The 10,771-nt window shown below is 42.9% G+C and overlaps 1 protein-coding gene across 1 annotated transcript; it reads left to right on the forward strand.

Moving 5' to 3' along the window:
* Nucleotides 1-833: 833 nt before the first annotated feature.
* THOC3 (THO complex subunit 3) lies at nt 834-10,353 on the forward strand. The gene is made up of 6 exons (XM_003936126.4): nt 834-1,424; nt 2,111-2,267; nt 3,883-4,087; nt 8,125-8,286; nt 8,397-8,497; nt 9,755-10,353. Exons 1-6 carry the CDS (start codon nt 1,158-1,160, stop codon nt 9,916-9,918), a joined length of 1,056 nt encoding a protein of 351 aa, XP_003936175.1. The 5' UTR covers nt 834-1,157; the 3' UTR covers nt 9,919-10,353.
* Nucleotides 10,354-10,771: the final 418 nt, after the last annotated feature.

A 10,771-nucleotide genomic window follows, 5' to 3' on the forward strand; every position in this document is an offset into this window, starting at 1 on the left:
GGACTTTGTAACCAGTCTTGGTCAACCTTGTGACTCCAGACCCTACGACTTCTTCCCAGCTTGCAAAAACTGTCCTGACCTGTAACTTCTGTAACTTTCCACTGCCTATCCCAAACCTATAAAACCAACTCCTATCCCACTGCCCTGCACTGACTTTCTTTTCGGACTCAGCCTGCTGGCACCCTGGTGAATAAACAGCCCCGTTCCTCACACAAAGCCTGTCTGGGGAGGAGGGGGGGTCTCTTCATTCATAGCACGTGTTTTAACAATTTCCTGATAATATGTTAAACAAGGGGTGAACTATTTCACGCCTCCCTTTTTTGGACCATATAGGGTACCTACTGACCTTGCCATGGCATTTATAAACTATCCTGGTACTGGTGGGAGTGTAGCAGTGAGGACGACCAGAGGTCACTCATGTCATTATTTTGGTTTTGGTGGGTTTTGGCTGGCTCCTTTACTGCAGACTGTTTTATCACCAAGGTATCAACTGTATTTTGTGCTGACCTTCTATTTCATCCTGTGATTAGAATGCCTTAACTGTCTGGGAAAGTAGCCCGGTAGGTTTCAGCCTCATTTCGCCCAGCTCCTATTTAAGATGGAGTTGCTCCGGTTCACACGCCTCTGCCATTACATTTTAAAAACAAAAAAATCATTTTTATTAAAAAAAAAAATCCAGACTTCTTCCCTCACCCCACAACCCCCTAGTCCTTTTCGTGAGATAAGCTCACCAGCTGGTCCTTCTGTAGCAACAAGCCCAGGGCTTTCTGCTCTTGAGGGAGAGGAATAGCGGTTTGGGGAACAACCCCAGAAGAAAGGTGATGGGTTAACTGTTTAGAAAGTTAGTGTTGGTTCTTTGATTCGATTAAACAGGGATACAAATATATCTACCAAGGAGTAGATGAGGGAGAAATAAGGACACTAAAAGAAATTGGAATCGTTAAGTGTGAAGCGAATTTGGAGTTAAAGAGCCACACGTTACTAAACAAGCGGAGGCGAGCACGCGCTGCATACCGGGATTTGTAGTTCCTCCAGGGCGGGCCACAGCGCGCCTGCGCGGAGGCTCCGTCGCTCTTCCGGGCGCGTGCGTGCAGCAGCGGCGCCAGGACTGATTGCACCCTGGCGACTGAGGCGGTGTTGTGAGCTGGGAGCTCGGCATGGCGGTGCCCACTGCACCCATGGGGCCCTCGGCATTGGGCCAGACCGGCCCCGGCTCGATGGCCCCGTGGTGCTCAGTGAGCAGCGGCCCGTCGCGCTACGTGCTTGGGATGCAGGAGCTGTTCCGGGGCCACAGCAAGACGCGCGAGTTCCTGGCGCACAGCGCCAAGGTGCACTCGGTGGCCTGGAGCTGCGACGGGCGTCGCCTAGCCTCAGGGTCCTTTGACAAGACGGCCAGCGTCTTCTTGCTGGAGAAGGACCGGTTGGTGAGCTGCCGGGGTTCGGCCCAGGCTGGGTAGAGGGACTGCGGTGAAGCGAGGTGCGGTAGTGGGAGGGCAATGGGGGCGAACGAGGCCGCGGGAGTGAAAGGAGAGTGGCCTTGAGGGAGGACGAGGAGAGTGTGGAGATGAGGAAGGATTGGGGAGAAGGCGGAGTGTGGGGGTGACGGGGTCGTGAGGGATGAGGAGAGGAAGACTGGGGGAAGTGTGGAAGGAGGGAGGTTGGCGATAGCGGGTGAGGGTGAGGAGAGGGTGGAGGGGACCGGGCTGCGGGGGACATCCTTTCTCGTGTGGAGTCGAATCGTGTGCTGATAAGGAGTGACTAGGGGCTGTAGTAGTGGTGGTGAACAGGGCCCTTTTGGAAGTGATAGGGCGTCCCGTGGGAATGAACGGCTGGGTTAGGAACGTTGATGGTAGAGTAGGGGTGAAAAACCAGGAAGGAGGAGGAGGCCAGAGAGGGCACAAAAGTAAGGGCATAGGTGTATGAGTCAGAGCCACAGAAGGACTGGGGGTGGGGGGCGGGGAGAGAAAGGAGAAAGGGCTTGGAAGAACTGGATTCTGAGTTACCCATGTCTTTATTGATCCCAGCATACCTTGGTTTGAATAAAGTTAAAAAGTTACATGGGGAGGCAGCTACATCTATGTGAAGTGACATCTGGATTCTGTTCTTTCAGGTCAAAGAAAATAATTATCGGGGACATGGAGATAGTGTGGACCAGCTTTGCTGGCATCCAAGTAATCCTGACCTATTTGTTACGGCATCTGGAGATAAAACTATTCGCATCTGGGATGTGAGGACTACAAAATGCATTGCCACTGTGAACACTAAAGGTGACTATTCAGAGAGAGAGGGTAACAGGAAGAGAACTGCTTGTATTCATTCAGCAACCATTTTCTGAATGTCTTTTCTGTGCCTAGTACTCTGCTGTGTATGTGACATTCTGAGCTGAATAAGAGTTTCCAAGGACTTCCCCTGGAGGATATATATATATGACGTATTTTATAATGGAGAGGTCTGCAAGGTGGATACCCAGAATAGAAATGAAAACAAACGTCTGCCTAGGGAAGCCAGGGAAGGGCTCACCAAATTTGAGCAAACTCTTAGGCTAGCCATAGGAATTTAGTGGTTTGGGTGCAGTGGGTGAGTAATGGGGCAGAGGGCACAGCATGTGCAGAGGCATGGAGAATTTGGAAAATTCTAATGAGTTAGAATGGTTGAAACCTGTCTTAGTGGTCTGGGGGAAAGTGACAAGAAAGTTGTGCAGTACATTTATAGGCTCTGTTATAAGTGTTGAGGCCATTATTGTATGGACTCTAAGGTTTCATTGATCATAAGATGCCCCATTAGGAAATAAAGTTGGTAAATAACTGTGATGCACCCCAAATTTTGAAATGCTTCCTGATACATTTAAAGATGTAGTATAGATATTAAAATGTGAAAAAAATACGCATTTTAGAATGGAAAAAGTTGATGAGATTTTTAGTTGATGTGTTCAGTGTGGGCCACTGGACTTTGTTGACAAGACACTGGAGGCAGAATGGTGTGTTTTCCCCAAGTATACAGCTGCTGATGCATGAGTGATTCAGGGTGAACATTAAAAACCATTTATGTAAATATTTTAATGTCTACTAGAAGAACTAGCTCATAGAATTTATTACTCAGTTGAAGCTAAATTTATTTTTAATTTTTGAGGCAGGGTCTTGCCCTGTTACCCAGGTTGGAGTGCAGTGGCACAATCTTGGCTCTCTGTAGCCTCCACCTCCTGGTCTCAAGCCATCCTCCTACCTCTACCTCCTGAGTAGCTGGGACTACAGAGCACATGCCACCATGCCTGACTAATTTTTAGTAGAGACAGGTTTTGTCATATTGGCCAGGCTGATCTTGAACTCCTGGACTCAAGTGATTTGCCTACCATGGCCTCCCAAAGTGCTGGGATTACAGGCATGAGCCACCACACCCAGCTGCTAAATTTATTTAAGTAAATATTTTGGGTCAATTTTAAGAAAAATTTTGAATAAAGAAAAGTGCAGTGTTTAATGAATAGGACAAAAATTGGGATGTTGGCATATGAATTACTAGAGTTTAAGAAATGCTGGTGTAAGAGAAAAGGGGGCTTTGGGGTCCAATCTGTGTTTAAAATCTTGGCTCTGTGACTTCATAGCTTTGATACTTTGGCTTATCTTTTTATCTTTTATTTTCTTTATCTATAAAATGGGGATAATAAAGTATATCTTAGAGGAGTATCGTGAAGACCAAATGGGGAAATGTGTAGATAAATATGCTGGACTCATTGTTGAATCATAAGTGGTAGTTCCCTTCTCTTGTCTAGGACCTTAATGAGTAAGCCCTGAAGAAGGCTCTGGTCTTCTTTCTAGGATAGCAAAATAAATTTGTGGAGGATTATGAGCAAACAGATTATCTTGTTGATTATGTCTGGGTTCCCAGGGGAGAACATTAATATCTGCTGGAGTCCTGATGGGCAGACCATTGCTGTAGGCAACAAGGATGATGTGGTGACTTTCATTGATGCCAAGACACACCGTTCCAAAGCAGAAGAGCAGTTCAAGTTTGAGGTCAATGAAATCTCCTGGAACAATGACAATAACATGTTCTTCCTGACAAATGGCAATGGTTGTATCAACATCCTCAGGTAAGGGGGACTAGCTTAGGGGACTGTCATATCTTTGTGCTGAGTGCTGTGTCAGATAGAGAGATGAATTAGATGTGAGTCTGTCCTGAGCTTAAAACACAAACAGAAAGAATCCTAACTTGTCTTAAGTACAGTTGAGTATTATATTTTATATACTTTATATTTTACTGAGTCCTTACAGAAATTCTAGGGGGTTGGTTGATGGTTTGCTTCTCATTTGACAGATGAGAGGTGAGAAGTTACATCAGAAGTCAGCCAGTGTGTGCTAGAACTGGGTGCACCTTTAATTATGGCTAATTTGTACTTTTTTTCTTTTGAGACAGAGTTTCGCTCTTGTTGCTTAGGCTGGAGTACAATGGCGTGATCTTGGCTTACCACAACCTCCGGCCTCCTAGGTTCAAGCTATTCTCCTGCCTCAGCCTCCCAAGTAGCTGGGATTACAGGCATGTGCCACCATGCCTGGCTAATTTTGTATTTTTAATAGAGACAGGGTTTCTCCATGTTGGTCAGGTTGGTTTCAAACTCCTGACCTCAGGTGATCCGCCTTCCTTGACCTCCCAAAATGCTGGGATTACAGGCATGAGACACTCTTAAAAGTTTCAACTTAAATATCACTTTCCCTTCAGGGAAGCTTCCCTGCTACCCCAAGGTTAGAGGTAGGTTAGAGGCTTATTTTCTATAGGAAGCACTTTTCCTTCTGTATTGTAATTGCGTGTTTATTTGCCCATGTCTCCTGTTGGACTGTGATTTCCATGATGGTAGGGACAGTGTTTGCTTTGCTTAGTGTTGAATCCCTGATGTCTAGTCCTATACCTGCTCCATGTAGTAGGATCTTAGTAAATATTTGTTCTCTAAATGAATGTAATTGTGGAATTGAAATTCAGATCTGTTCAATTCCAGCCCTCCACTATCCCAGGTGAGCCATGCAAGGTCAAGTGAGATAGGTTCTGTGAGAGAAAGGCCAGGAGTTTGCTGTGGAATCACAAGGAAAGAACATACGTACCATATCAGGGGGTTGAAGGAGGCAGCTCATGAGCTTGATCTGAAAGATGAGCAGAATTTTAAGAACTGACAAAGTAGCATGAGTGAGCATGACTTATTTGAAGAGTGGCTAGGTCAGGGTTGTTGGGGTGTGGTAGCAGATAAGGGAAATAAGAGGGCATGATAATGGGAAGATGAAATCTAATTTCGGACTGGATTATAAAAGACCTTTAATTTTATGCTTAGTATCTTGGATTTTATTTTGTAGGCCATGGGGATTCTATAACTTTTTAAGAAAAACTTTTTTATTATAAAACACAGATAGACCATCCTGGTCAACATGGTGAAACCCCGTCTCTACTAAAAATACAAAAAATTAGCTGGGCATGGTGGCGCGTGCCTGTAATCCCAGCTACTCGGGAGGCTGAGGCAGGAGAATTGCCTGAACCCAGGAGGCGGAGGTTGCGGTGAGCCGAGATCGCGCCATTGCACTCCAGCCTGGGTAACAAGAGCAAAACTCCGTCTCAAAAAAAAAAAAAAAAAAAAACACAGATACTGAAAACCACATAAAGCAATTGTATAGCTTAATGAACTCTTACAGGCTTTACTCCTGTGCAACCCCACCCGGCTCGAGAAATAGTTCTTTCCAGCCACCCCAGAAGCCTGTCTGTGTGTTTTGCCCTATTACAGCTCCCTTCCACAAAAGTAAACACTATCCTGACTTTGATAGTGTTTCTTCATATTTATCTACTGCATGTGCAGCTCCTAGATACCCTAGTTTTGCTCATTAAAAAAAAAAAAAATCTGTCTTTTGTGTCTGTTAAATTACTCAAAAGAAACTTCCTAAAACATAGCTGTTGAGAAACCAGCCTGTTCCTATGTGGAGATGTCCCAGTTTGGCTTTTGCCAATTCCATATGCTGTTTATTTGTTGCTCTGTTTTATAAAGAGATGCTTCTTGTCTGTGATTTGGTTACCCCATAGTACAGTTCATGTGGGGAAGGCAGGATAACATTTTGATTCTTCCCTTTTGTCAGATAATGATTTCGTTTCCTGCCACCTCCAAAGAGGATCAGTTAGGTTTTTTATTTTTAAAGAATCATTATGGGCTCATGTTTTTTTTTTTTTTTTTTGAGATGGAGTTTCGCTCTTGTTACCGAGGCTGGAGTGCAATGGCGCGATCTCGGCTCACCGCAACCTTCGCCCCCTGGGTTCAGCCAATTCTCCTGCCTCAGCCTCCGGAGTAGCTGGGATTACAGGCATGCGCCACCATGCCCAGCTAGTTTTTTTTTTTTGTATTTTTAGTAGAGATGCGGTTTCACCATATTGACCAGGATGGTCTTGATCTCTTGACCTCATGATCCACCCGCCTCGGCCTCCCAAAGTGCTGGGATTACAGGCATGATGGGCTCATGTTTTTAAACACAGTTGATGTGTTTCCATCTCTTGTAATTGTTATGCTTATTGAAGCTCAAATTATCCCATCTTTGGCCAATAAGAATCTCTTCAGGTTGGTTCCTGAACCCTTTTTTGATATAATCCCAGTAGTCTTCTGTTTCTTGCTCTCTGGTTTAATAAGATGTTCCAAGTTCATCTTGTACATTTTTTGCCTTACGTTTCTTGCCTCAGACCTTTAATCAGAAAATTGTCTAAGAAGCCTTACATTCTGGCTGGGTGCAATGGCTCATGCCTCTAATCCCAGCACTTTTGGAGGCCGAGGTAAGTGGATCACTTGAGGCCTGGCAAACATGGAGAAACCCCATCTCTACTAAAAATACAAAAATTAGCTGGGCAGGGTGGCACAAGCCTGTAATCCCAGCTACTCAGGAGGCTGAGGCAGGAGAATCGCTTGAACCTGGGAGGTGGAGGTTGTAGTAAGCTGAGATTGTGCTCCAGCAGCCTGGGCGACTGAGTGAGTGAGACTCCACCTCAAAAAAAAGTAAAAAAGAAGCCTTACATTCTTTTACTGAGAAATGACACTGAAGTTAGAAATGTTCATTACTGCTGGGTTGGCCTAGGAATTACATATGTGTATATATATATTTAAAGATAAAATATCTTACAAATTCATATTGATAACTTCCAATTAAAATTGAGGACTCCAGGGATTTTACTAAACCTCTTCTATATTACAAATATATTTCTTTCCTTCCAAATTGAGTATTCTGGTTCTCTAGGGCACAGGGGATTGTAGAATTAGAATATCCAATGGTTACTTATTACCTGTATCCCATGGTAAATATGTAGATGTCTCAAAATGTCAATATTACTGCCACTACCACCAGTGTGATGACTTGAAACAAAAAATATTTTTGCTTTTTGCATGTGCTCTTTCTATTCTTCCCCCATTAAAAAAAAATGGTACTACATATTGTGGGAGTGTACAGCTGTTACATACTATAACCGTTGTAGGAGTGTACAGCTGTTACATACTATAGCCTCCTTTTAAACCACATAGAGTTTTTGCAAGAAACTGTATATTCAGTGTTCAGCACCAGTCCTTGTACTTGTAGTCGCTAGTCATTTTTGTCGTTGAAGCTCATTCTGTAGTTAAGATTCCTCGGGAAGTGTTCATGGGAACGTTATTCCTGGAGTTCTTATCATAACTTATTTACGTACTTACAAAACTTACAATTTTATAAAACCGTATTGTGCTTATTGTTTGTATCTTTATGTTTGAAATTTAGTTTTGCTGGATATAAAAATGCTTGATTCGTATTTTCTTGCTTGTATGTCTTTCTTAAATATGGTACTTCATTTTCTTTTGGTGTTGTGTTGCTATCAGAAAGCCTAATCTAATTTTCTTTTTCTTTAAGTCCGCTAATTTTACTAGTCTGTTTCTTGATGTTGGTAGCGTTGGCTCTGTAGTCTCAGGTATGTGTCGTGCGTTTTAAATAATGTAGTTCAAAATCTCTTTTTATTTCAGGAACATTATCTTGAATGACAGCTTTTGGTGGTATTCCATTGCCTTTGTATTTCTTTTTCATTGTCTCCTGTGGTTATTTTAGCACCACAGTCCTCTTCCGCAGTTTGATCGCCGTCTGTCTTGTTTCTCAGTTACCCAGAACTGAAGCCTGTGCAGTCCATCAACGCCCATCCTTCCAACTGCATCTGTATCAAGTTTGACCCCATGGGGAAGTACTTTGCCACAGGAAGTGCAGATGCTTTGGTTAGCCTCTGGGATGTGGACGAGTTAGTGTGTGTTCGGTGTTTTTCCAGGTAAGTGACTCTATCAGCACTTTCCTCGTTGGGTGCATTAATTTGATTTCATTATGAGTGACATTGTACCCTCCTCTTACTTGGTAATTCTCATGACCACTCTGTCATAGGCTGGATTGGCCTGTAAGGACTCTCAGTTTCAGCCACGATGGGAAAATGCTGGCGTCAGCATCAGAAGATCATTTTATTGACATTGCTGAAGTGGAGACAGGTAACCTCACGAGAATCTATTGTCTTTCATCTTTGGCAGTCAGGACTTCTGTTATTGTGATCTCATCTCTGCACGTGACCACTTCACCAGCATTATCATGAATGAATTTGTCTCCTTTAGACAAGTGGGTTTATGTTTTGGCTGTGACTGCCAGGGACTGAGGGAGCAGAGTTAAGAAATAAACAGGCAGGTCTGAGGAAAGTGATTTAGGAAAATATTTTGATTTTTTTAAACTTTTAATTTTGGCTGGGTGTGGTGCCTCACGCCTGTAATCCCAGCACTTTTGGAGGCTGAGGCGGGTGGATCACGAGGTCAGGAGATCGAGACCATCCTGGCTAACATGGTGAAACCCTGTCTCTACTGAAAATACAAAAAATTAGCTGGGTGTGGTGGCACGTGCCTGTAATTCCAGCTACTACAGAGGCTAACGCAGGAGACTTGCTTGAACCTGGGAGGCAGAGGTTGCAGTGAGCTGAGATCATGCCATTACACTCCAGCCTGGGTGCCAGAGTGAGACCATCTCAAAAAACAAAACAAAAACAAAAAACTTTTAATTCTTCTGTTATAATAAAATCTTTAAACCACAGAGTAGGAGGAAGAAAAAAGTGTCACCTGTGGTCCCACCATCTAAAGACAACCTTTTTAAAAATTTTGTGGTATATTTCTCTTTATCTTTTGCCTATATATGAACTTGAATAAACATTTTTTAAAATTTAAGGAATTACCAAGTTTTTGCTTTAAAAACAACAGAAGTTGGAAATAGAAAAATGGGAGGAGAGTATTCATTTTACAAAATAATTTCCTCTGATTTGTTTTTTAATGTTGCTTTATTGTTTTTGGAAATCTCTGACACTCTTTGTAAAAAGATTGAAACTGTATAGAAAACCTTGAAGAATAACGTGAAGAATTTGAAATTCTAATATGTAAAGAATGCCCCTGTTAGTCATGTTGTGGTGAGCATTGTCCAGGATCCAGCCATGCAGATCCTTGATGTAATTGCATGTCCCTGTGATGCAGTGACATTTTCCTGCTCAGTGACCTGCTCTTGAGTTAACCCACCTGCACTTCGATCCTGCTTTGCCCCCTGCTGGCTTGTGGGCTCTCTGTGCCAGGGGGTTCTCTGTAAAATGAGGTAATGATTGAATCTATCTCATGGGATTAGTAGGTGGATTAAACAAATTAACATAGGTAAGTACTTAATGGATATGTCCTTAATTATGAACGTATTCATTGGTTTTTCTCTATTGTTTTCTATAGGGGACAAGCTATGGGAGGTACAGTGTGAGTCTCCGACCTTCACCGTGGCCTGGCACCCCAAAAGGCCTCTGCTGGCATTTGCCTGTGATGACAAAGATGGCAAATATGACAGTAGTCGGGAAGCCGGAACTGTGAAGCTGTTTGGGCTTCCTAATGATTCTTGAGAGGAGGTTGTAGGGAGAGGAGGGCCTGGCAGAGGTCTTCCTTTACGGGGTTAGTTTGGTCTGTTCTCTTGGTGTTGGTGGGCACCCTAAATATTTGTAAATTGGTATAAATCGTAAACGTCTCTGGTCAGGCTGCGCACTCCAGTTCTTTTGCTTGTTTTGTGTATTAGCTCTTTCCATTCTTTGCCCCGAGCACGAGTCAGCCTTCGCGGACCCTGCAGTGCGGGTAGGGACCCAGCCCACCTTGTCCTCCAGACCTCCTGTCTTCTCTGCTTTTGAGTACGTGTTAGACTTTGTGGACTTTGATAAAACTTGGACAATACCTAGTTTGGAGGGAGGGGAATGGAAGAGCATGGAAGTTTTTTTAAAATAATTAAGAAATATATAATTTTGAGAATTGAGCATTTAATAAATGACTTTTTTTTTATTATGGAACTTCTAAGACTTAAAATTCTTATGCCCTTATGTTGCAGTTTTGTATTTTTTTTTTAATTTCAGAAAGAGAACTTAAATATTATAATTCTTTCATTTAATGTCACAACCGAGAACCCTCTGAAATGTAAGGACAAAGCTAATTGAACGACTGAATTAAAATTTGGCTTTGAGCTTCCTGGTGGCAAAGTGAAGAGGGGAGTAAGTCAGTTAGCTTTCTTATTAAAAAGAACAACACTTTCTGGTTCCTCATGGAAAGCAAAGCTTTATTAGTTCTTGCCTCTGAAAGAAATGGCTTAGGTATTTTTTCATTACATTGTAATGGTTTTTGGTGTTAAAGCAGATACTGAGGCATATAGAAATATGTTGGTAGAAAATTTTAGAAAAAGATAAGCAAAAAGAAATATATTCCTAGCACCAA

Source organism: Saimiri boliviensis, chromosome 20, assembly GCF_048565385.1.
Source record: "Saimiri boliviensis isolate mSaiBol1 chromosome 20, mSaiBol1.pri, whole genome shotgun sequence".
Classification (NCBI taxonomy): domain Eukaryota; kingdom Metazoa; phylum Chordata; class Mammalia; order Primates; family Cebidae; genus Saimiri; species Saimiri boliviensis.